The sequence below is a fragment of the Pollicipes pollicipes genome, unplaced genomic scaffold (assembly GCF_011947565.3).
Source record: "Pollicipes pollicipes isolate AB1234 unplaced genomic scaffold, Ppol_2.1 Scaffold_7231;HRSCAF=8579_pilon_pilon_pilon, whole genome shotgun sequence".
NCBI classification, from domain to species: domain Eukaryota; kingdom Metazoa; phylum Arthropoda; class Thecostraca; order Pollicipedomorpha; family Pollicipedidae; genus Pollicipes; species Pollicipes pollicipes.
This window is the reverse complement of record NW_023597034.1, coordinates 29,297,221-29,324,316: the sequence shown is the minus strand read 5'-3', so window position 1 is coordinate 29,324,316 and position 27,096 is coordinate 29,297,221. Positions and strand designations below refer to the sequence as shown.

At 53.5% G+C, this 27,096-nt stretch overlaps 1 protein-coding gene across 1 annotated transcript in view; it reads left to right on the top strand.

Moving 5' to 3' along the window:
• The first annotated feature begins 83 nt into the window (after positions 1-83).
• LOC119109960 (transcription factor HES-1) overlaps positions 84-27,096 on the top strand; it is a 43,242-nt gene continuing 16,229 nt past the window's right edge. Inside the window, exons 1-2 of the mRNA XM_037233704.1 lie at positions 84-221; positions 1,750-2,032. Coding sequence (XP_037089599.1) covers positions 186-221; positions 1,750-2,032 — 319 coding nt within the window. The 5' untranslated portion in view covers positions 84-185. The remainder of the gene's footprint in view (positions 222-1,749; positions 2,033-27,096) is intronic.

Sequence of the window (27,096 nt, the reverse complement as noted above, 5' to 3'; positions counted from 1 at the left end):
GGCGCCGTCGCGTGGCCGGAGCCGAAGCCGCCCGCGCGCGCGCGCGCCGCCGGCCGGCCGCCAGTCGCGTGCCGGCCGGTACGCCGAGGGGTGGTGCGGGAAGCGGGGAAGACCGGTACCAGACGCCGTTGTCGGGCGCGATTGTTTGGCAAGTTGAGGCTGGGTTTTGCACGACCGCCAGCAAGATGCCGAGCGATGACAAATCTGCAGACCATAGGCGGGTGAGCTGAATGAACACTTGTGTTTGCAATCGCCGTCCGGCCGATTTTGAAAATGCATTTTTGGTGTGAAGGGGATGCTAAGCCGTTTCTATCTCTCGTTTAACATCCCGCGCATTGCTGACGTCTTGGAGTGCACGTCTGTTCTCGTAGTCAGGCGTGGTGGTGTCATAGTGCAGTTACCTACTAAATCAAACTCGTATACACATCAGTTCTGTAAAATAATTACGATTAGTTGTTAGAGCAAGCTTGCATGCACATTCGCTGCTCATTAAAAGTAGCTCGGGAGTCGAAATGCTTCACGGCCTAACCTAAACATGCCTGCGTGGTAGTTACAAGTGGCTGGTGGCAGAGCCTTTATCACGGGTGAGGAGATGTGGGAAGGGTCATACGGTCTTCTAAGACACGTCATATCTCTACATGCAACGCCAATGGCGTTAAGCTTTAGGCAAAGTTGTTGGCGGGAGGTACTTGCGTCCTTGGTCCCCTGTTGGGGAGCCGTATAACAGGTGCAGCGTGCCGGCGCGGAGGACGGGCGGCGCCTCTCGGACGTTGCTCCAGAGCAAGCGAGTGAGAAGTATCTTCTCACGGGCCGCGAGGGATTCGGTGATTAAAATGGTTTTACGGGGACGAGGAATTCTGTGATTAAATGATTTTCAAGTTTCTCCACCAACCTGCATATTTCATTCTTTCGAAAAGAATGAGTTTTGCCGGTATCGATGGAGCATTAAAATTAGAGACATGCACGTGAGCTCGGCCGACGAGAGGCTCTTAGACCCGATGGTGGTCACTGGCCATGACTAAAGACACCAGACACTAGCGTGGTCACCACGTGCTCCGCCCATACCCCCGAGCTCGAGCGTGATCTGCGTGCCCTAAACAGCTCATCGGTGTTGTGGCGGAGACATGACCACATCGTGCCCACGGCTGGTACCGGACGTAACTCGCTTGATGGTGATCGCCGCCGGTCATTCCCACACACGAACCGGCCGCACGGAACATGACTGACACTCTTCAGAACGTGGTGCACCGTGGGGTCGGAACTGGAGCTGGGTTACTGGGCGTTTTCACCTAGATGCTGTTCGTTTCCTATGAATACTTATGTACCACCGGTTCATAGACGTGATTTAAGTACACTTATAATTTGTTGGATCAGCAGTGCACTGTATCAAAATTGAGTCAGAAGGACTAACTTGGACAGGCAACCGATTTAGCAGAAGGGAGACGGAGAGGCCGTTGATGGAAGGTGTGTGGTCGTTGGGTGGGGGGGGGGGGGGGGGGGAGGAACACGCCTGTTGGGGCGAGTGAACTTAAGAAGCTTGGAGCTACCGAGCCGACCACTGTCGAACAGCGCAGGAGGCAAGGGCGCTTTGTGATGCGGCATACGTGCCACCCGAAATTTTCGAATGCGCTACTGCCATTAACATATTTGATGACATACAAATTTCCAGCCAAGTTTATCTTCATCATCGCGCGCTGTTTCTTTATTCGACGCAAACGCCACCTAAATCTTACCGTCTCTTTTTCTCAGATCAACAAGCCGATCATGGAGAAGCGTCGACGCGCGCGCATCAACGACAGTTTGACGCAGCTGAAGAGCCTGGTGCTGGAGGGGCTGAAGAAGGACCCGGCGCGCCACTCGAAGTTGGAAAAAGCCGACATCCTGGAGATGGCCGTCAAGCACCTGCGTTCGCTACAGACAAGGCCGGGCACCACGCAGGCGCTCTACCGGGAGGGCTACGCCGAGTGTGGCCGCGCCGTGGCTGAGTTCCTCAGCCGCGAGCGCGGCCTGGACGGCCAGCAGGCGCTGGGCCAACGGCTGCTGGCGCACCTGGGCTCGCCGGCGGCCGTGCCGACGCTCAGCGCCGGGCTGGGCCGGCTGCAGCTGGTCACCGGCCCTCTGGCGGCTGGTCAGGTGGCTCTGCTGCTGCCGGCGCCGCCGAGCGGCCCCGCACCGCCCACCGCCGCCGCCGCCTCCTCCACCATCCGCCGCCACTGTCGCCACCGCCACTGGCTCCAGCGTGGGCTCGCTGAGTCCGCCGCCCTCCTGGGAGCCGACCGACGCCGGCTCGCCCGCCAGCCCCGCCTCGTCCTGCGGCTCGTTCGGCTCGTCCGAGGGCCGGCCGCCCAGCCCGCGGCCGCTCGACCTCGTGGCGCACAACCGGGGACCGGAGGATGAGGCCCACTGGCGGCCCTGGTGACTTGCGGAGAGCCGGGGCGGAGCTCCACGAGCAGTGGCGGGCCCATTGACCTGTCGCACGTGACACATTGGTCGCCACACCTGAACTTAGCGCTGTGATATGTGCCGAAAGGAACGCCTGGCTGGCCCGGAGAGCGGTGCTGACAGGACGTCTGCCGTGTCGGCCAAGAACCATGCCAGAACTGCCATGATAAATTGTTTTGTATTGCATAACGTTAGCGGTGTAAGGTGCGTTCCAGGGCATTTCGCCCTCCTGGCGATGTTGCCGCAATCCGTGCGCTGTGTTCGACGACGTTCCGAGGTTTACATTCCGCCTTGTTGGATGCTTACTGTTGTAGCGGCGTAGTTGGGTGTATTGAGACAAGATCGGACGTCCGAAATCACGTTGCATTGCAACGGTTTCATTGTTAACGTATAAGTCGCAAGTTAACGCGTAAGTTGTACCCGTCGGCTGCCGGCTGAAATAGCCCAGGTTAGCCTACGACTGGAGTCAGGTGTTTGTGACCGCTATCCCCTATGTGCCAAGCAGCCGTTTCGGAGGTGTTTACAAGATAGCGTCGCATGTAGACTATTCTGTGAGGCTACAGAATAAACCTGTTTGGAGAAACCCCTCAGTCCGGCTCCAGCTGCAGCTGCAACTGCGAGCGGGGAGGGCCTGACATCACCGGACGCGTCCGCCTCCGAACACGACGACTTTGACGGAACACTGGAGCAGGCGGACGGCCCGCCGCCAGGTGCCGCTGACGGCGCGGAGACCCGTATCCAGACAGCATCTCAGCCCTGCGCCGCGTGGGACCAGCACCGCGCCGGCCGAACAGCGCAGGGCTTCGGCTGCCGCAGAGGACCGTGCGCGGAGAGAGGCAATGGGCGAGGAATGCGCACGGTGCCTCTAGTTCGCTTGTCGTTCTAACGACGCCGTCAGCGCGGGCTCACCTCAGGCGGCGTCCGGCAGGCGGGGCCACGTGACCCGCCCGGGGCGACCGACACCGGTGGTCAACCCGGAGCCGGGGCGGCGTGTCGAGATGAATAGCACTTCGATTTCCACGGAATGCATTCTTGTAATGAATTTGACACGTTTCACTTCCTGCCATGCAGGCAAACAAAGGGGATCACGTTAAAAGGTTCAATGTTCGTGAGACACTCATTCTAAAAAGGCTATGAATCAGATCCATAATTCGTAGACATATATGTCACAAGCTTCATGGTCTTCTTTGCGACTATTTTTTTCGCAGTGGAGGACATGCCTTATAAAAGGATTTGGTCGTGCGATCGCGTAAAATAAAAAATGTGATATTAAAAATGGGATAATAAGGAGCTTTACCTCAAAGCCGATCTCTTTCATGAAAATATAGGGACGGCTGCCCCCCTCCAGAAAAATACAGCTGAAAGCCTTTTTTAGCTTACAATGAACATTCCTGTGCCATGACTGCCACATCCGAAGCTTGCCATCACAAGTTAGAGCACGCATGTCAATAGCCTTTGCTAACCGAGGCGCACGGCGGAGAGCCAAAGGGGTTCCAAGCAACGCCAGTGTCAGTGTCTTATAGTACTTTTGTCGACAAGAAATGTACAACGATAAAACCAACTAACAGCTGCCTAACAACAAACTATCTGCGTGGCACTGGATGTTTCGCTGAAATTAGTATTCAAGAAGTATCTTTGCGCAGCAAAATCGGCATACTTCAAGTATAATCAGTCAAGATCGATAATCACACTACATTGAAAAATGCATTTTGAGAACAATAGGGGGGCTTAAAGACAATGTCCACTCTGTGTTTCAGAAAGTGAAATGATCACGCTTTGGTTTTGGAAACGTCCAAGTTTAAATGTTTAAACAGCATACCAACGCTGAATTGCGCAAAATTGATTACCGACAAATCAAGAACTACAATAAGGTTCAAAGTCGCATTCTTTTCCACAAGGTTTGGCGCCCATACAGGTTCTCGTGATAATCATGGCCAAAGAACCAAACCAACAGTCACTCACCTAAAAAATCGATGCCACTGAACTAGAGCTAAAAACCGCTAGAGCTTGGCTTGCAGTTCAACGCTGGTTATTCGGGATGAAATAGATCTGTTAAAATGATATGCATCACTTGATTTTGTAATGCTTGGAGGCAAAGAGGTAATTACACAGATCAAAATGCAGACACAAAGCACACAAACAAAGCAGACACCACGTTTACGCACATAAGACAACTCATACGCTCGCAAAGGTTCGCTGCCGCCCTCAAGTTAGCGTGGTAAAATTCAAGGTTGCAGGCCAGTTGCGCAGATTTTTGCGGGAAGCTATGTGTCTGAAAAAGCGTATTTGATTTGAGTAGATGTTCTTTCCCTGAAATAAACTTGTCCTTGAACGGAAACAAGACAAAAAAATTGTTTTTGCTTATTTTGAAGACGCTTTAAGCATTTTTCCTGTTCAACCTCAGCTTATTTTCCAAAACAAAGCCTAGTGCACACACTTTGACGCCAGCAGGAACAAACCAAATCACTGGATCACTTCGCACCGCTGACGACCAACGACAACGACAAGGGGCACTTCAACAGCCTCGCAGCTTCAGCCATCAGCGCCTCTTTCACAGACGGCCGCCACTGGGTTTTCCGTGCGACACGTAATCGGCTTCCGGGCTCCCACGCGTCGTGGTGATCTCGTCGTGATGATCTCGTTGTGGTGATCTCGTCGCGGTGATCTCCTTGGGTTCGGAGATGACATCATGATCACCCTCCGCCTCCCACGTGACGTGACCGCTTCCTGTGTCCTGTGCCGCCCCTGAACCGTTTCTATCGCGGCGACGCGGCGCTGGCAGCCGCCGCCGCCCACCGTGCAAGGCTATACCCTGCTCTCAGCGGCGCCTTTGTGCGCCCGATTATCGAGTCAGACGCCATACCAGTGCCTGATTACCGAGTTCGGCGGCTCCCGGCCGTCGACTATCGAACGGTAGGCCGTTTCATGAAAACGGCGACGTTGTAAAGGCGTGGATCTGGCTGAGCCGGTGTTATCGAGAACACCTAACCGATTTATACTTCTTCAGTGCATATGACCGTGATAGCTGAAGAGAGTGCAGTATAGATAGAATACTGGTTTTGAACAATGCTGTAGGAGTGTGCAGTCTGGCTCCGAGTTATGATCGCTCTCGCTGGTACCAGATATTCCATTAAATCACGCCAACAAAAAGGCACTGTAAGCCAAGTCTGGAACAAGTTGCCTTGAGAGAGGCTTCAATAATGTCAATGTCAGCGAAAACAATTCAAAACCTTAGTATGAAATATTTTTCAGCTTCAATTTGAACCTTAGGAATGGGTGGATTTCTGGTATGAAAGCTCACGCGAAGCAGTGCTTGTTATGCGAGCCCTGACCCCACCATCCGATTGCGCAATTCCATGTCAACCGCTTAATATGGCAGCGAAATTTTAACGCGCTGTAATGTTCGGCACGGTCCGTCCTGCCCTCTGACGTCACCTGACCTTTATCACGGCCGCTGTCAGCGGCCGCCGGCCGTACCTGTCCAGGCCATACCTTTGACCCGATGTCCGGGTTATTTTGTCCGAGTCAAGGTAATTTCTTCACTTTGAGGCAAGTCAATTGACCCGCATCGATTGAAAAATTGGCATTTGTCAATGATGATTTTGTTCCCATGAGAGGGGAGATCATGTATCATCATGTGAGCTGAAGGGAATAGAATCTCTGTTCCGCCAATTTTACACATTTTCTTAGGATGCTTGGTCCGATCACTTTCACGCCATAGTTACCAAATCCGTAAGTGCTCACAAAAATAGTGTTTTAAGCTTATAGGATGCTCCATAAACTTTTCCATGCAGATCAACGGAGAAGTCTGCAGGCGCTCAACAAAAACGCAATAGAAAAGCAGCATTTGCCTTTTTTATAGCTTTCATCTAATTCAATAAATTGATATCTTATTAAAGTAAATATCGGAAATGTGTTTTCGGCATGCGTATATCCGTACTCTTTGGCATGTGTACCGTTGCTGATAGAAAATAACTCGCCCTTTCTGAACTCAAGCTCGGTAAGAGCTTTTCTGAACAGCACGTTTTTCACGTCGGTTCTGGCGGTCTGCTTATCTGCGTTTGCCGCCAGTGTTTTCCTTTCTGGAAATTTTGGACTACGCCACAAGCCAGGAATGGTAGGGCGTTTATCACTGGCTTGTGTACGGGGACATGCCGCGCGCTGCGTCTCCATCTGCAATCCCTCTTCGCGGTCATAGGCCCAGGATGAACAATGGCGTCTTAAACCCAGGTATGTCGGCAAAGTTTCTGCGAGATGCCTGCAGATAGAGCACCTAGCCCGTAAACCATACTTTGCATTAGAGTAAATCAACGTGCATGCGGATGCATGCATGCCTGACCGTCTAACGCGCATTTGAAATGCTACGCTTTTTTCTCGAGCACGATATGTTGACGAAGTTGGGGCCTCTCCTGATCCATAAGATATGTTCGTTTCTGCCAGTCATCTTCTTTTTAGCCTGGAATATTCTGCGAAGTTTTGATTTTTGATGCCGACCCAATACGATACCGGTACCACTATCACACACTATCATTGCAAGGCAGAATTTGTTGCACGGCACCATGGTGAGAGCTAAGAATTCGGATTCGCATAATTCGAATACATTCGAATACATTCAAATATCGGAAACATTGTTATCCTAAAAAGAAGCATCTCAGCCTCGAAACTAGTATTCGAAATAGGTAGATCACAACAAATCCTTTACCAGCATTTATATGCGCATTTACAGTTGCTGAAAATAATGTGGGTTAAAAGTCCTTCAGGTAAGCCGATCTTAGTACGTGGCAGTTCTGCAATGAAACATTTGCCCTCGCTCATTTCATTAAATTGCACTAGTTTGATACTCCAATTAAATAATTCCCATCCATTCAAATCTATTCGGATTTCGAGCATGAATATGGTTCCACCTACTCTAGGATTCGAATCCACAAATGCTGTGTATCCCCAGCTCTAATCACAGTACAGTGGGCCGAAGCAGCCCGGTGCAAAAAACAAAAACAAAAAACAGGAACAATAAAGCCGCCGTTATTCGTTTTTGTTGAAAACTTTTTCGTGGAATAATGACGAGATGTGACAACGGGTGCTGGAAACGCGAACTGGCGGCTTTTCTTTGCCAACCCCGCGCTCATTAAACCGCAGTCGAGGTGTGACGAAAGCTCACCAAATGTAATAGGTCTTATATTGGGGCTCCCACAATGGAAACTTAACGCCAGTGCGAGCCAGGATACGGATGATGCATAATTAGAATGCATGCCATGAACTTAGAGGGGGGAGGGGGGGTGAAGCACATCACAATCCAAGCCACTTACGCGTAGAAATAGCTTCCAAAATTACTTTTTTTACTTTATTCTGGCAGCAAAAGTATCATCTTCACAGGAAGCGTATGAAAAGGAATCAGAACGAGGATAAAAGCGAAAAAGTAGCTACCCACTAAAAGCGACTAACGCTTGTAACCGATATTTAAGATTTACGTTGAAATTTGAGGTAGTGGGACTGCTTCATCATGTTATCATGTCGCACGATATATTTTGTAATGAAATTGATCTGCGTCAGTTCCGCATTTCATCATATTTTAACGGGTACCGCGATCCACCGTTGCTAGGAAAGTATTTCTGCAGAACGCTAAGCCACGGCCTGCACCATCGCTGCGCTGGCAGGCCGTACCAACCCGCACGCGTGTGGTGGGCACGTGCCGCCGCCGCCGGCGGCCGGGACGGCGGCCCTGGCCGGGCGCTGCGGCTGGCCGCGTCAGCCGGTGCCGGCGTGCCCCGCGGTCCGGCTGCCTGGCGCGGGTGGTCGTCTGGTGACGGCCTCCAGGCTGCTGGCGGCCCGGTCCGGCCAGGGTCCCCCCCCCCCCGCGCCAAGAGCGGCCGGTCGCCACCCGAACCGGCCGCAGACGCCTCTGTGACGTCAGGTCACACGTGCTGCGCCGCCGCGCTGCCAGACGGAGCCGGCAGCCCCAGCCGATACCATCTCTCGGACACGGCCACACAGGATCGATGCGGCCCGTGACGTCACAGGCGCGGCGGCGCATCTGACGCCTGCGTGACTTGGCCGGGCGCGCGGCCGCGCAGCCGCGGGCAGGTGTTTCACGTGCGCCATCTGGGTCCACGCGGCGCTGGCAGGCGAGACGAGGAATGCGGCGGCTATTAACGCGGCGGCGGTTCCGCCGGCCACCGGCAGCCTGACGCCGGATGACGCGGCCAGCTCGCGCTCCTGCGTAAACACGGCGTGCCGCCACAGCTCGTGAAATGTCGATATGCGACGGCGCATTGCGTGCCAGACGCGGTTTGTGTGTGACTGGCGTGCGCACGCATGTAAATAGAACGGTGCGCCTTATCTGTACCGAAGCAAACCGCAGCAAGCTGCCTGGATCCGTGTGGGTGTTTCGGTGAGGACGTCGAAGTAATCACATGCCACAGAGCTGAGGCCGTTAAAAGACGCATTTCATGGTGAGGTGTGACCTGTTTTCCTCTCGTCCCGGGCGTGAATTGCTGCTGGCTAGGACCCGATAAATGGATCCGAAGGTTTTCCATCAACGCGTTTGCGTGAATGAAATCGAAATACATCATGTTTTTCTGTTGGCGTCAACAAATTTTTTTTCTATAACGCTGCGCAGCGGAGATTCTAATTTTTTCCTTTGAGATTTACCACTCGGTCTTTGAGTTTGTGAAAAGCTTCTCCTCTGGTTCCATTCTCTCACGCTTGTCATATCGCGGAGAGCTAAGAAATGCGCGGCAGTCGAGAAACGAGCCACAGAACTGCCATGCATACTCAAACGATTCTTCACAGTTCAATACAAGAAACAAACATCCTGGTTGTTGATGCCCGCCGTCTTCAGTATAAGTGCGTCACGCTTTGGAATTAACACGAGGAGCATGAATTTGACAGTTACGCTTTAACAGCAAATGAGCACAGAAACTACGCGAAATATCGATGACACAATATTGCTGCACTCCACACGGGTCCCTGAAACAGTTCGATCGCTACGAATTCATATAAATACCGAAAACTTTGTAACTGGAACTGAACCAGACGACTGCCGCGACTGCAGGAACCGTTACTCGCAGCACAGGCCACGTGCACGGACTGAGTCTGCCAGGCGCCCCAGGCGCAGACGCCCATCTGAACAGGCCGACGCTCCCCAGGGGCCTGCCGCGGAAACACCCACTCACTTGGGATTCGCTGGCGGCAATCGTTCGTAATTTGCGGCAAAAAGTTCATGGGGAGGGAGGGCATCGATAGCTCGTTTTACCTCGCATGCAGTTGATAATGAATGGGGACTTGTGGACAGGTGCTGAAATCGCCGTTCTGCACATGCTCAGATTTTATGGGTCCGGGATGTTTTGGCTGCTGGACATTGACCTTGTTTTGTTTAGGTTAGCTGCAGGGTGCATAAATGCCATTTCAAAATTTGCTTTAAGCGACGCCGAAAAAGTCACGGGCTGGTGACTTGACAAAAGTCAACCAATTTAGACTGCAATTTAGCCAGCTGTGGCAGTTCGGCATCTGCTGTAGGTGTGCACACAGCGCATACATGCCCATAGATGGCGTGACGTCGGCTGGAGCTCACGGAGCGGCGCCACAGCGTCGCCGTGACGGCGCCCGGCGTGTGCCGGATGGCCGCCCCAGCCAGCCAGGCTGACAGCCAGCCAGCCAGCCAGCCCGCCCGCCGGGCCGGGCCGGCGGCCGCCAATAAACAGCTGTGCGGCGCGGCCGGTCGGGCGGCGCGGCCAGCCGATCAGATCAGACGCCGCCTGGGGCGGTGCGTCCACCGGCGGCCGACACGCGGCTGCAGAAGCCTGCACGGCTGTTAATCAGACGGCGCTGTCAGGGCGCGGAGGCCAGCGGCCGCCGGCGGCGCCCCGCCCGGCCGGCCGGACCGCCGCCGTCACGCCACCTGGCCCGCCGCCGCTCCGGCTGTCGCACGTGTCCCGCGCCGCCCGGCCGCGGCACGTGCCGCCCGGTCGCGGCACGTGCCGGCGTCGCGGCGGCGGGTCGGCGCGCGGCCGCGGCTTTGTTCAGTTTCCCGTGCCAGGACGGCAGCGCTGCCGTTATTTTTTGGGCGTAATTACCGCTCAGGTGTGCCCCGGGACGCCGGTGCTATTTTTCCTATTATTATGCTGATAAGGTGAGATAATCCCAGTGGGAGGTGGGCAGGGGTAGACGACGACGGCGGCGGTGGCGGCGGCGACGCTGGCCGATTTCGGCCCAGATCCCCTAATCTGCGAGCGGAGCCGGCGGCCGGGCCGCTCAGCTGGTGACCTCAGCGCGCACAAAGGAGCGCGCTGAGCGTCGGCATCCAGCGGCGTCCCGGGCCGCCACGCCGTCGGCCGGAATCATCCGCCAGCTGGCGGCACCTGTTGCCCAATGCTGCGGTCCGGGACGGTGCCGCTCGGCCGGTGGCCGGCACGTGCTGCGGACGCCCCGGGTATGCCAGCCGCCCACGCCTGCTCCGATCTCTCCGGTCGCCCTGCAGTTATCCTGTGCTGGGGCCTCTGCATATTTATAGCTTGCTGACCTCACGACCTGCAAGCATTCGAGGCGTCGCACGGCCTTGGCCGTCAAGCAAACTCGAGCATCACAGGCGGCTGCGGGATTGTTTTCCAAGCGGGCAGAGGCTCGTCCCCGGAGGCCGCCCGCCCACTGACGCCCACCGGTACCCTCCCTGCTCCGCACGGGGCCGGCGATGCAGCGGCACGCGCCGCCGCGCCGCCGCCGCCAGCCATCGGCTGCGGCGCGCGGCCGCGCGCGGGCGGTGGCCGGCCGGCCGGGGCCGCCCCTAGCGCCGCGGAGCCGGCGCCGGGGCGTGCCGCGGCGGCGCGGCACGACCGCCGTCCCCGCGCGCGGCGCCGCCGCTGTTTGCTCCGCGGACGGCCGCGCTCGCGCCTGGAGCCGGTCGTGACAAGACTGGGCGTGGGCGGCCCCGGCCGGCGGAGGGGCAGGGTCCAGAGGCGCGCGATGCCGCCTGGGCTTCACGTGCAGGCTGTGACGCGTCAGCACAAGGCGGCTCGAGTCCAAGCGTGACAGGTTTGTCCAGGTTGCGTTCAGGTACGCGTGTCAGAGGTGGTGTTTAGGGGCTTTTTAGTTTGGAGGCTCGTGACCGGCTTTAATGCTATTCTGTATCATTACGTTCCGCGCATTTTTACAATGATTTATAGCATTGCAGCCATGAACATGAGATGCAAATCTGGGCACTATTATGATCCCTGGAGGGGCCCAGGTCCTCAAAGTCCGGTTTCCTGAATCCGTCCCCTTCGCCCCTGTATCTGTGTCCTGTGTATGCATGTGGGCTCCAGAGGAACAGCTGCAGACACTTATCTCAGTGCTTGCCATGAGTTCAACGTGCAATTACTTCGCGCTGTTATGATCCAGGTTAATGCCTAAAATCTGGCTTCATAACGTTCTTGAACAACGTACTCTAGGTACGAAAGCGCCATGGCGTCAGCCTCAGACGGCGCACTAAACATCAGCGACCTTAACCATAAACATGACTTAGGACTTGAGCAAGCGACGTAAGCACAAGGATCCACCTTGCGTCACCAGCCACGCCTCTGACCCCGTCTGGTGCCGTTTCGTCAGTGGCAGCGGGACCGCGCGCAGTCCCACCAGCCGGTCACCAGCCACGCCTCTGACCCTGTCTGGTGCCGTTTCGTCAGTGGCAGCGGGACCGCGCGCAGTCCCACCAGCCGGTCACCAGCCACGCCTCTGACCCTGTCTGGTGCCGTTTCGTCAGTGGCAGCGGGAGCGCGCGCGGTCCCACCGGCCGGGGGAGCGGAGCGGCCGGTCGCCGCGGCCGGGTGACGCAGTGGCCGCTGTCGGCTGGCCGGTCGGCTGACCGCCGTTTCGGGGAACGGCCCACTGAGTCCACCGTCGGACGGCGGCCAGACCAGGCCGAGTAAACAAACAGCGCCGGCGGCCTGGCCGGCGCGGCAGACACGGCGGCGCTGCTGCCGGTACACAGCGGCCGGCTGCGGTTTCATGCAGAGATCATCGGCGCGGACGGGGAGGCGCGGTGTGCTTTGGGGGAGCACATGCGGCCCCCCCACCCTTTTACGCTAGCTCCACGCTTTTTTCACCATGTCCTTCCCGTCCGTTCATTCGAGTACTTTTGTTTCAAGTAGTCAGCTGAAAAAGTGGGATTTGGCCGTGAGAAGATCTGCTGTAACGTATGCCTTATCTTTTGTTAGATCCCTTTATTGCACCTTTGTATTGCTCAAACCGGTCTTTGTTTCTCATAAAAACGCACGCAGCCGTCTTTGAGATTCAAACGAAAACATGCCCACAGCGGTACTGGTCGAGTATCATCGGTCAACACAGCAGTGGCAGGAGCGTATACGGCCGCATTCTCGACACGACAGACGAAGTTTGCTGCAGTGGCATCAGAGCCGTCGTATGCGGCATGGCTGATGTCTGCCTGCGGTCTATCCCTGGTGTTTTCCTAACCAAACTGTCCTTATCGTTTCAATGCTGTCGTTCACAAACCCATCACACTGCCATATCCCAGCGACATTATCAAAGCGCCCTAAAATATTAGCTTGCACAGGGGATGGACGTTATCTGCCAGCGTACATACGGGACGGGCGGCGCGTGTCATCTTTTCGGTTCCGGGTTTGTGCGCAGCTGACGGGACTTCTCACACCGCTATCAGTGTTTTATGGCGTTTTTACGCGGGTAGCGACACATTAGCCATAAATAAGACAAGGCGCGTGCAACATATGAACACCATGAAGCAGTTTTAGTGGCCTCGTCAGTAACATTTCGAGGACTTGATTTAAAACCCGTCTTCAGCGACGTTTCATGAAGGCTTGGTGTCCTCAGCTTGACACTGGGATTATTCGTGTCGAGACAGGGACGCCGCAGGAACGGCGACACGGCGGATTTCGTAGCCACTGGTCGGCCGGGCGTCGTAAGGGGGATGGTAGGCAGGAGGAATCCGGCCAACCATTCCTGAATTGGGAAGTGCTCAGCTCATCTGCAGCAAGAAATAATCTGCAGACTACCAGTCATGCTTCGAGATGAGACTTCTATCCACACATTCAGCTCCCATATGAAACCGAACCGAAACCGACTAAGGTCGTACCTGACATTTGGTTGACTTTTGTTTGCGGTGCTCTGGAACAGAGCAGGTGTTAAATCCTACCAAATAATACAGTTGATATGTAGACAACAAACCGGAGCAGAACATCTTCTGGCCGGAACTTAGATGGGTGAGGTGGAGTATTTCTTTTCAAAGCCCACACGTCGTTTGTGGCAGTGGGGTTGTTACGCAAAAACACGGCTTTAGCAGTGCCCATGACAGCGCTCACGTATTCTAACAATTGCACAGAATGCATCTGGCACAGAGCATGGCTGACAGACATCTGCGCAGTGAGAGACCGCGTTATCTCAGCCAATGGCGGATCCAGCATCCGGTCTTAGTGGGGATTACCCTGAATGTTTCGCCCGCGCCTGTGGTGAACCCAGACTGACGTTATTTTTGCCGTCTCGTCTGGGGAGTAGCGAGCATGATCCGCTGATTTGCCCCTCCTGGACCCGCTACAGCGTCAGCGAGACTTCGCTGCGCTCGGGGCGCCTCTGACCGGTCCCCTGCGCACCCAGCCGCGACGGCCACCGGCGCTGACGCCGGCCGGCGCACCTGGCTGGCGCTGCAGAGGAGCCGCCGGCCGTGGCGACTGCTGCCGCCTGCAGCTCCACCGACCACCGGACGTGCGTGCTCCACAGTCGGCTTTCGGGGAACGCTCCTCCTCTCACCAGCACTTAAACGGCACGCGATTATCTCGGCGCTATCTTCCGCCTCGTACTCTGTAATGCCCTGCCACATTCTCCACTCTGATTGTGCATGAAGACGCTTCTTGCCCACGCCCTCATGATTCGTGCGAGGAATTTTTCCCATCACTCGTCGGCTGTGCTCGTGCTTGTGTCCAGCTGCGCTCTGCTTAGCTTCCGCGAAGGGGCATTAACCGTTCGAAGAATGCCAGGAACGTCGGGTTCTGAAGTATTCGTCATCGAAAGGGCCCGCAACATTCGCCAACGGTGGAAGTGTAAAGAAGCGCCGAATCAGTCGCACCTGTGACTGTGAAAATGTCATGTACCGTGGCCTGACAATCATGTTACGTAGACACATGTTACACGAAGACACATGTTACACGAATAAATGCTGTTTTAGACCAAAGATAACGCTCGCTGTACAACAAGTTAGTGCTTGTATCCAGGGGCGTCTATTTGTCTTTTTGTGAGGGCTCCAGTTCTCCCAATGTTGACCCCCTCCCTCCCAATGTTGGTTTGGGCCCCTAAGTTTCCTGGAATGTTATACAACTTGGGAACAAATTCAAATTCACATAAAACTTAGCTTCTTTGGCAACCATGGAATTACATGAATTACAAACGAGGAAAATGCAGCTTGCCATTCGCTACCAAGCAACTGAATAAATGCGTTGATAAACACACACTCGGAAGCTTAAATAGTCGTTCCGAGGGATCGATACGTGGTTGATTAAAAAAATGGACGCCTCTGCTTGTGTCTCAATAACGAGAGAAACGTATAGGGTAAGCCCAACTGACAGCATTGACAGCGCCATGTTGTTTGCCGCAAAGCACTGTCGAAGATTACCCGAACCGTGGGCAGATTATCACGATACCACAAACGCCACCACCATTGCGCAGCAATGTGCTCTTTCCACTGATAAATCACATTAATCATACCAATGGTGGATCTATGTGAAGGCACGGTACATCACAGACTTGTGTTCTTACTTGCTTGTGTTCGTACTCACTGACGGAAGGTACAGTGGAATGCGTAGGTGTGCGGTGTTGTAGTGGAAAAGGTGAAGTGTCATGCAGTTGCGAAGGTGAGTGTGCTTTCGTCACGTGTAAATGCCGGCATTTCCGTTCAAACGGCTCAATTCCTGCATTGTTTCAGGACGTGGTGAACGCACGTACTCATTAGACCGAACCACAACCCCGCAAATTACCTGCAGTTACAACGCGAACAGTGCAACTGAGCACAAGGAAATGGTCTCGGGCTTCTGTACCTCCAGAGAACCGAGCCCCACCGCGCCGCGCCGTGGGGGAAGTGACCTCAACTTTCACAAATCCCTGACCCCCGCGCTGTCGTATGTCCGGTGACCGCGCGGGCTGGAACGGCGCGATGATGCCAGCGGCACGCCCCCTCCCCTCCCACTGAGCCACTGAGTCAGCGGTGGGCGCCGTCCGCGGCCGCTCCTGACCTTGCCGGCCCGGCTCGGTGGCTCGCGCGGCCCAGGTGTGCGGCGGATCGGAAGTGCCCGGCGTCCGAGTCGGGCGCCGGGGGGAACCGCGCCCGCCCCGCCGCTGAGTCAGCGCTGGCCATCCGAGCCGCCGGCCGCGGCACGGCACGGCCGGGCCGCCGGGGCGGCTCCGGTGCTCCCACCGCCCGCCGGCTGCCGGGGCGAGAGTACCACGCCACTGATGACGCCGGCCTCGCGGAACGTGACGTGAGGCGGGACGCCGGTGAGTCACCGACGGGGGACGTGCAGCAACCTGCAATGCTTCCTAAGGACCGTAAATGAGCACAGGGTGGATCTGATGTCGCTCCTTGTCCTGTGGCCCAGGGGAACGTGCTATTCAAGAAGAATCGGCACTGTTGGCCGTCAGAGTTGACTGCTGTCTTGGTGCATGGTACCGGGGGATCTGATGTTGGGTAAGGAGTTTGGTGTCAGAACCTTGTTCACGGTTGTAAGGTGGATAAGGCGGGCGCCCAAGCATTTTGTACACAGAAAGACCCTATCGCCCCGATAGGGTCAGGAATTTGAGGAAATGAATCACTTGGCACAACAGCAACAATGTAACCACTGCGACACAGTACCAAATATAGCAGTCGCTCAAGCAACCCCAGAAGACGGAACCACAACGGCGTCATTGTCCAATCTTCTGTGGGTTTCGAAGGATGCCGCGCGAAGCCGTCGGCGGCGTTGATCGAGTAGCACCCAGCACGGCCCTGAAGACGCGCCGGCGGCGAAGGCACGCATTCAGCGACGCCTGTTCACGCCGCCCCATTTGCTGCAGACAGCCGGGCGTTATCCATTGAAGCACCGCCGGCGGGTCCATTGTGGGCCGCTCACGAGGCGCGCGGCCGCTCGCGCCCGCGCGCCGCGCCGATGCTATCTGACCGTTTGTGCGGCTGAGGGGTGTGTATCGGTCAGGCGCGCCTGTTCAGGCGGCGCACGGCCATCGCGCCTGATCGGCCGGCGAGCGGGCCTCAGCGCGGGGAGGCCCCGAAGGCCCGGCGCCGGGACAGGGGTGGCTGAGGGGCGGGGCAGCGCCCGCGCAGTTCACGCGGGGTCCACGCAAATCCCGGGCTGCCGCTGAAGGGGAAAACACCGCATGATCGCCAGGCGTTTGAGCTGGGTCTGGCGACGACCTCAGTTCACCCGCTCCGCGAGAACATGACGTCGTGTGAGCTAGGGTCTGGCGGCTCCCTCGGTTCACCCGCTCCGTGAGAACGTGACATCGCTTGAGTAGGATCTGGCTCTGGCAACTCCCTCGGTCCACCCGCTCCGTGAGAACGTGACGCCGTTTGAGCTGGGTCTGGCAATTCCCTCGGTCCACCCGCCCCGTACAGACATGACGTCGTAAGGTGTGATGTCGGACATCGCGCGGTGTGATGTCGTCCATCGTGTGCGCATCGAATGTCAGCCCATCGCGATTTTCTACAATGCTTGTTTATCCAAGAGTTGAGCATCGGCCGGCCAGCGAACCCATGGGGATGCGCTATAGCATGGTGCAGTCTCCACGCTCCGCGCAAATGTCGTGACAGCAAGGTGCAATCTCCATGCAGATACATGGCGTAGCTGACAGCCTCGTACGGTTCACGCACCATGCAGCTTGTCATCACATGACATGGGTCCCGCTCCATGCAATCATGTCATGACACGTTTCGGCACATCATGCCTCGGTTCCTCCCTCGTGCGGATACGTCATCGCTGTCGCGGTTTCTGATCCGTTCAAATGCCATCGCATACGACAGGTCCTGCCTCAGACCGTTATGCCATGACATTCCAGGGCTGGTGTTCCATGCAGGCATGTAATCACGCGCACGGTCTTTGCTCACTGCGACATGCGTCGTGACACTGCGAACACGATGGAGGATGATAAGCTCGCATTATCTGGTCTGCCATGTTCAATACCACGAACTTGCACGAGTCCTCACCATCTTGACAGCATCACGCTTATTACACAGCGGACAAGTATGGGTGCATGATCTGAGCAGGGGCACACTGGATAATTTCCATTTCAGGGTGGGTATCTAAGCCAGCAAGAGGCAACACGCTTATCACATAGCGCAAGCACGGGCGCATGCACTGCGGCGTGGGATATAACGGCCCATTTTCATTTTAATGTGGATAGGTAGGCCAGCGAGTGATAGTAACCATCTTCAGCTACTATTTGGGAGGAATCCCGGAGTGCAATTCATTCCTCAGTTTTAAAGCAACTTATCATGCAAGTTATTCTATATATATATATATATATATATATATATATATATATATATATATATGTGTGTGTGTGTGTGTGTGTGTGTGTGTGTGTGTGTGTATGTGTGTGTGTGTGTGTGTGTGTGTGTGTGTGTGTGTGTGTGTGTGTGTGTGTGTGTGTGTGTGTGTGTGTGTGTGTGTGTGTGTGTGTGTGTGTGTGTGTGTGTGTGTGTGTGTGCTGCGCTGCTTGCCTTATCTGCGTGTGCGCCAGGCGCCTCATACCAGGTGCAGCTCACACAGGTGGAATGGTGGGTGCCGCGCCGGCCGGCCCCTCTGCGGGCCGAGGTAGGCCTGGCCAGGGGTCGGTCTTCACAAAGCAGGGGTGCCCTGGCCCGGCGGGCTAGAACGCATTGTTACTGACCCAATTCAGTCCGACTGAATAATGACGGGGTCCAGCGTCGGGCACCGGCCATCGGTTACCGCCGGTACCTGTTCGCCTCATTTCGGCGCCGACGGAGGCCTATTTGGGTGATGGGTGCGGCTCATCGGTTAGCCACCTCCCTCTGGTCGGAGGTTGGGGCTGTGCGCCACCCGTGCTGGGCATTCCCAGCACGGGGCTCCTACCGCTACCGTTGTGATCAGCGCGATGTTACGAGGCAGGCGCTGAAAACACAGGGGTGCACAGGGAGTGCATGATCTAACGATGCAATTTTGAGGACCCCTCCGGTTAGGCTGTCGGGAGGATATACAATCGTCCTTTTAGATAGAAAACGGGGACATGCTCCTGTTGTAGATGGAATGACTGCGATATCAGCTTGACGTGTACAAATGCTGCCCCCGGTTTGTTCCAATTTGGGGAACGAAGATTGGTGGGCTCTTAAATTTTCAACGCTTTATCGCAACGACCCTTGAAAACTGCGACCACGCGCTGGAAGTAGTCAGGAGCAGATGCGAGCCGAAATATTTTGGACGGCATGTTCCCGCTTGGCTCTCTAAGTAATTAACAGCGGTTTCTTTCGTAGTCAGTTCGTGGGTACTTCAAGTAGAGTCTTTTGCGGCTCTACGCGAGTGGCATCACGATAGGGCTGCTGCAGCAAGGCTGCCACCTGATGTCAAATTCAGAACAATCTAGATTTGCCTGGTTTCTGAGCTATCGGATTGGGAGGTGAGGGACGAACAGGATCAGCGTGTCCACAGTCTCACTGGAGCTAGCCTGCACAGGGTCGACACAGCCCTCGAGACCCGCCAGACGCGGTCGGTGACGCTGGGATCAGGTCTGAGCAGTGTTTGCTGTTTAGGCAGTGACTCAACCGGCCAAACAGTGTGGGGATGTCGCCGCCCCGCTCGGATTGCTCGCGTGCTCCCAGAGACAGTGAGGTGCATGGTTGTTGCTGGGGTGTGAATTGGGTGCGCGCTTTTTCATGGGCATCGCCGGTGGCTTACACAATGTTTGGTTGCGGGCTTTATTTCGCCAAGGCAAGGGTACTAAAGATCAGGCTCTCCTATAGATGGTTGTTCCGCCGCAGTTCAGAAATCGAAATGTTTGGAGAAAGGAATGTCTTTTATTATTCTCTCCTCTACATGCAGGGCAATGGCTATATTGTTCAATGTCATAAAACTTACGGGACGCCTAGCTCCCTTCCCTCGTCACATGTGTTGCAGTCCATGCTTCTGCGCGCTGCCTCAGATTGATGTCTCAGATAGGCAGCCTCGGTGTTCGCTGCGTGCACGTGGGACACGTGCCCACGCCTGCTCACCACCTGCTCTCTGCCGTGTTGGCCTTGGGCGCGGCCACATTTGCATTTAAACACAGCCGGTGTTTGGCGCCAATTTTCACGGCCCGCGGGGCCTTCTGGCGGGGTTCAGCGGCCTCACGGGACGACCTAATCAGCGGGAGCCGACTGGCTGGCCGGAGAGCGGGCGCTGCCAGACGACCAGACGGGGCGGGCCAGGCCGTTGGGCGTGGACCGGCCGGTGGGCGTGGACCGGCCGGTGGGCGTGTGCCAGGCTGGTGGGCCTGGGCCGGCCGGTGAGCTGGACCGGGCCGGTGGGCGTGGGTCGAGCCTGTGGGCCTGGGCCGGTCCAGCAGAGCTGATACGCCCACGCCCGTACTGCGGCACCGGAATGGCATGCGTACAGTGCGTGTGCGCGAAAGTGCTTGTTGCAATACTTAACGAATGATCCCTTCACAGACGAAATGTTATCACGTCCATGCTTTTCCTTTCGAGAGATATTCCATCTTCTGGAGGCTTGCTTACCTTTGATACGTGAAAAGCAAGTACATTTTTGGCGCACAAGCTCGCAATCGACCGGCTTCGACAGCTTACCTGACATGGGTGTACCGGTGATAGCTTCCGATGCATAGATGCAGGTGCCGCTGTCTTCATTTTCAGGGTTTGGCGCGGTCGTAAAAAGATCAAATTACACCGTTACCGTGATTTTGCAGGCGGTGTTGATCGGAAGCAGCTCTCGTTTTGTTTTGGGCAAAATGCCCGCGCGATCACCTACATACACATTTACCTGATAGCACAACTATGGGCGTCCGATATTGCGTCATACCACGCTCAAGACAGAATGGTTCTTCCCCAGGTGATCCCCTGCTTCTTTCCAGCCCGAAATGTTATCTTCTGCTTCGACTCACTTTTAATAAGCTCGCTTATCGCATGCTGTGGGTCAGACTGGGGGCATCAGAGCTCACACGGCACGGATGAGGGGTGAACGAATATTCGGCCCTCCAGTATATAACATTAAATCCTCCAGTTTCACGCATTCAAAATAATTCAAAACCATGTATTTCGTCCCCCATGGCGTGTGCTCCGACGAGCAGTGCCAGCACCAAATGATGACGACGTCTGTCTTTGGACGCATAATATAATCTACTTATGACTACGTCAGACTAAATATAGATCAGAACTGCTCAAAATCGATCTGCAAATATTTACATTTGCAAATGAAAGTAATTGGGCATGCTTGCACGTTAAGCCACAAATCTTTCGACCCACCGAGGTCTGCGAGCACACCATGTTAACATCCGAGGATCTAAAAAACCCTGAGGTTTCAAGCACTTCTATTATGCAAACGGCTTATAAGTATGACTTTTTGAACAGGACTTATGTTCAGATTGTTCCTGTGTCATAGCCCAAAAATGACGCGAGAGCTCAGTTTTACATGAATTTTCACATACAAGTCTATGACCAGCGGCACCAATGGAGATTTATGCCACATGACAGACGTTGCTGGCACGGCGTGGCCTGTCAGCTGTGTCACGTGACAGACGTTGCTGGCACGGCGCGGCGTGTCAGCTATCCCACGTGACAGACAGCACTGGCACAGCGCGGCGAGTCAGCCATGCCACGTGACAGACGGTGCTGGCTTAGCGCGACGTGTCAGCTATGCCACATGACAGACGGTACTGGCACAGCGCAGCGTGTCAGCTATGCCACTCTTTTCGGTCGCGTTTTCGTTAGCTGTTCTTTCAGTTCACGAAATCTTTTGTCGGTCCAAACGTCCAAACTCAAACACTGCTGGACTCAAGTTGACCGAATCCTAGCTCGTTAGCTGTCACCAGGAACATCATTATCATTCACGCACACGACACTGACTAGGCATTTAGTTAGTCACGAGCAATGAGGAGGGGGGGGGGGGGGGGGGAGGGTCGTCCTTTCTGCCTACCTCTGGAAGCGGTTGGCCGATTTTGCAGACTCAAAGTGCATTCGATCGCTTTGAATGCTACATCCTAGATAATACTGAATTTGCGACTCGTTTCAACATAGCCATCTGTTTTTTATGAGTTGAAACGCGGTTTCGTTGTCCCAAATTATTTATGTACCGGAGTGATGGCTATCCATGCCACACCAGCAAACTGCATTAGGAAAACTGACTTCAAATCGCTGGGGCCCTATGGTGGGGTAAATAAAGCAATTCAAGGGGCCAACACATCACTTCTATGTGTTTAACCGTCAAAATCGTACCAGGATGCCAAATCTCAACTGCACAAGCCGTAGCGTTACTCAGATCGCGGACGAGGTAAAGCTTGGGTAGTGGCCACAGAAGGTCGCATTGCGCACCAGAAAAGGGAGTACACTATTATTTTTGGAACGGAATGATGCCCAATGCGGTCCGGCAGTTACGTTTTCAAAAAATTCAACATGACGTGATGGCGACCTCTCCTGACTCCGAAATGGCATCACGCCTTTTACCTGAGCCCGTTCCGATTAGAGGGGAAGTCGCATATTGGGCTTTACTGAGAAGGTAACTGACCTCTAAATTGGGTACCGACGGAAGCCTTAACGACATGTTTTTGACGTGATTTAGTCTAGCGAAGCCAACCGGTTTTTAACGCGAGAAAGCCCTTATGCTCATTGAGATATTTTGTTCATAATGGGGTTCTCGCGTAAATGTCTCAGAAACTATCCCATAAAAACGGAAGGAGGGGAATAACTGCCCGATTAATTTGTTTATTACGCATCCGGTGGGAAACCACATGCTATTTTTGTGGACTATGCTGGACGTAAAACTAACCTTGATGTAATAAAAGCTACGCTTCTAGCAGACCTACGATTAACGGTCCAGTTGTTGGCGTTCAGAATACTTGTATGTTTAGTAATGCAAACTGGACCGAATAAGGATTGCATAGGCTCCTTTGTCTTAGGCCCTTACTATGTCCGTAGGAAAATACATCAGCAAACAGCAACAATAGTAAGGTTTACGCAGGAAAACTGTGTCTGCGGTAACTGTGCACAGAAGTTCCATTAGCAAATTGCTTTGCTCAAATTCCCCCTTGAAAATGCCAAACCTTTTCATCTAATTCTCTCTCTCTCTCTCTCTCTCTCTCTCTCTCTCTCTCTCTCTCTCTCTCTCTCTCTCTCTCTCTCTTCTCTCTCTCTCTCCTCTCTCTTCTCTCTCTCTCTCTCTCTCTCTCTCTCTCTCTCTCTCTCTCTCTCTCTCTCTCTCTCTCTCTCTCTCTCTCTCTCTCCTCTCTCTCCTCCTCTCTCTCTACTCTTCTCTCTCTCTCTCTCTCTCTCTCTCTCTTCTCTCTCTCTCTCTCTCTTCTCTCTCTCTCTCTCTCTCTCTCTCTCTCTCTCTCTCTCTTCTCTCTCTCTCTCTCTCTCTCTCTCTCTCTCTCTCTCTCTCTCTCTCTCTCTCTCTCTCTCTCTCTCTCTCTCTCTCTCTCTCTCTCTCTCTCTCTCTCTCTCTCTCTCTCTCTCTCTCTCTCTCTCTCTCTCTCTCTCTCTCTCTCTCTCTCTCTCTCTCTCTCTCTCTCTCTCTCTCTCTCTCTCTCTCTCTCTCTCTCTCTCTCTCTCTCTCTCTCTCTCTCTCTCTCTCTCTCTCTCTCTCTCTCTCTCTCTCTCTCTCTCTCTCTCTCTCTCTCCTCTCTCTCTCTCTCTCTCTCTCTCTCTCTCTCTCTCTCTCTCTCTCTCTCTCTCTCTCTCTCTCTCTCTCTCTCTCTCTCTCTCTCTCTCTCTCTCCTCTCTCTCTCTCTCTCTCTCTCTCTCTCTCTCTCTCTCTCTCTCTCTCTGACATTTACATTAGTTTCTTAGTTCTAACCCTTCTGAGACGATAACATTTGGTTCCCTTCCTCAGACGGTGAACTCCCCCACCCGCTGTCTTGAACACTAAGCGAACTAGGAGCCAGGGCAAACAGCGTCGGGTGGCTACCTGTAGCTACACCAGATTCGTATAATTTTTTTTTAAAGATGTACATGATCTTTGGTAGATCCAACCAGGTATGCCTACATGGTAACCAAAATAATGGAATTTTTATCAATAAAAGCCGAGGGTACATTCTTCATACTTTTCTATGCATTCTAAGGAATTGCATGTGCATACACAACAAATAAAAGTTATAAAAGGTGGATACAGGAAAGTCGTGCAGAACGCCTGCTGTATAACGCATGTAATCAGGCGTCCGGATACGAAATGTGATTTACATGACCTCGGCCAAGTGTTCATCACTCGGGACATACGCAAAAAAGAATCTTCACACCATCGCAGATGGTATAAGGTTTACCAAAATCCAGTTATGGATAAGGTCAGTGTTATGCGTTTTGAGGTTCAAAGTCATTTTAGGAAAATCTCAAGGTGCCCCAAGACCCTCGCCCAGCGAGAGTCAACAAATGCGACGACAGTCATTGTTCTCTGCAAAAAAACAAACAAAAGGAAAACAAAACAGGCCGACGTGCCGTGCGTACCATTTAACGTCCGGCAGGCAATGTCATGCGTGACCAGTTTGAAGAGTGTGTATGCGGCACAGTTTTCGGACGAAGCAAGGTGTTTGCAACTTGGATCATTTTGAAACATAACCATAATTTTAAAACATTGTTTTCAACGACTGGTGATTGCAAGGAACCGTACCAGCTACAGGTGTTTGGTGGGACCGGATCGCCGATGCAAACAAAAAGTTTCAGTACTATTTGTCAAGTTTCTCGGGAAAGTTCGCGGCCCAAATTATGTAACACACATCCGCGCGCCGTGTCATTGCGTTTTTATGCAGCCATCTTGCACGCGTGCACTAGAACCCCAGGATGTGAAACTGATGCGAATGAGGTGTTTCTTCTACAACAGGTATAAGAGCCATCCTGGTCATTCCAAATCCTTTAAAATGGCGAGACGTGAGCTGGGTTCCGGGGGCGTTGCGCTCAACACTGGTATCCAGGCAGTAAATGGATCATTATTCTCAACAGTCGCCGCAGATGCACGGCTACGGGGTGGGCCCCTCGGGAGACACCTGCTCCTGAGTGGCGTGCACCTCCCACCTCCCGAGGTCTCATGTAAGCCATGGCCCATCTGCGTCTTCACCACACACGCTGGCGTGTACTACTCACGTGATGTCAGCAGGGGTGGCAGGTGGCGGGCGGTTTGACGGCCCCCAATCTCCGCTGCGCAGAGCGGGGCAGTGACCGCTTGCATAAAGCGCAGCGGTCAGTGCCATGTGCTATAGTCTGCTGCAATCAGCGGTATCATGGGTCCGGAGTGTCTTGAAATTCTCTAGTGTACCTTAACCTCAATCATGGCTTAGCGCATTCTGCTTGCGTAGTACGCATGCAAAGATATCGCTATATATATATATATATATATATATATATATATATATATATATATATATATATATATATATATATATATATATATATATATATACAGACACAATGTATGCAATATTACGTGTATTGATATACCGACGCAATATGATGTATACACTTGAGAAAATTAATATCTTTTGTTGGCTTAGGAGGATTGACGCCTTCATTAGCTGAGGTTGATATTTCGTTGCCTTCTGAGGGCTTCAGTAAATTGATGCACAAGAACAACGAGCACATGAGCGATCCTTGATGATCCGCGCAAAAAAATGGATGCTAAAAACTATGGTCCGCATTGCTGTTGATGACCTCCTGCGCTGTCTACTGCAGCTCTACTTGTGCACAAGCAAGTAGAACTGCAGTATGAACACAAAGCGTTCAATCGTGTTCTCGGGTCGTTGACTGAGATGACACCATTTGTATTACTCGCGCCAGTTGTAGTTCTAGAAGTATGATCAATCTGGGATGTCTTTTTGCTTTGTTTATGGCTCAGTAAGCGGTTAAGACAAAACAAAATGTTGAGCCCCGGCCGTATACTACCTCCTGGTTTAGCGTCCATGCTAGCATATTTCACGGACAGGTCAAAATCAGGGTGCAAAATAACAAACGGGGTGCGGCCACACAGAGGTACAACAAGGTACGCCACTTCCACATGGTGCAGCAGTTGAGAGAAAATACGAAGACTAGAATATTGCGTCACATCAACTTTCTTTGAAAATGTTGATGAATATATTTTAACCAAGGCTGAATGCGTGGCAGCCTGTCACCAGCTTTTCAGGCGCGAGTGATGTATTGACCTGCGTACGACCCTTAAGAGAGGATGTTGAATCCCACCTCCGAGGATTCACGCCGAATCAGTGACAAGCCGGCTGTGCATTGAAGGGCGCTGTTATCAAACCGCCACCACTCTGACCCCGCAAGTACCGGCTATCTAAAACGCACAGTTTCAGCTAGATGAGCCGCTGCGCGTCCTTGAGGCTGTGCCCATGCCCACCCGCCTCCCATCTCTTCCGTATCCTCCCATTACCCAACTGTCTGAAGTTTTCTTGCACAGGTCTAAATTGTGGAAAGGTTTAAGGAAAACTCACATCAACCTCTACTATTTGCGTTGATAACTTCAAAAGTACTACAAACGCTTCCACTTGTGACTAAAAGATGCGCAAGCGGTAGCAATGTGCGATATTTCTGGAAAAGGGATCTACCCAAAATTTCGGAATGGTCTTTCCCACACCCGAAACCACACTCGTGATTTCCAAAACTCTGAAACCAGCCCAACCCGTTACCCATTACACATGGGTACCCCTCGGCCTACGCATCCCACGAGGTCCCATAGCCTGTGCGTTAAAGCAACTGTCTCACGCTGCGCTTTATTTTTGTCTCCCCTGTAGTTAAATATAATGGTGCACTCCAGCTAAAAAGCTATCCACTGTTCATTTTGAGTTCATGCACATCTGTATCCGTGCCTGTAGCATTGTGAAAATTTCCGCATTGCACGCGGACGTGTGTCTGATCAGCTGTTCATTGCATGCGGACGTGTGTCCGATCAGCTGTTCATTGCATGCGGACGTGTGTCTGATCAGCTGTTCATTGCATGCGGACATGTGTCTGATCAGCTGTGCATTGCTAATGTACGTTTTGGGTCCTTTGTTGTAAGCTGCACAATATATGTGTTGATGCGCCGTACATTTTAATGCAGTAATGCCCCACATGCCTTAAATCTGGCCATGCATGTGCTTGAAATCATTAATAGAAAGGAAGTCTCATTCTGACAATAATTGACTATCAATGCACCAGGGGGTGCTGGTTAGTCGACGTCATCAGACAGGGCTGCTTGTTATATAATTGATGCCTCCTGGTATAATGAAGGTCGATTTTTGCCAAAATAACGACACTTCAAACTCCTAGAAGCCAAGAGCTCAAGGCGTGTCTTCGTTGCATGAGATACAGCTTCCAAATCTTCCCAGTTCGTGACACATGTGTTGATAAGGACTCTTTCTCTTGAAAGACAGCGCCAGGTGGTAGGACCATGACCGAGGACTTATCCCGTGATCTGATGCATGGCACAGATGTCAGCGGTCATTGCCCCGGCTTGCAAGGGGCGAGAGCGAACGATGTAACGTCAC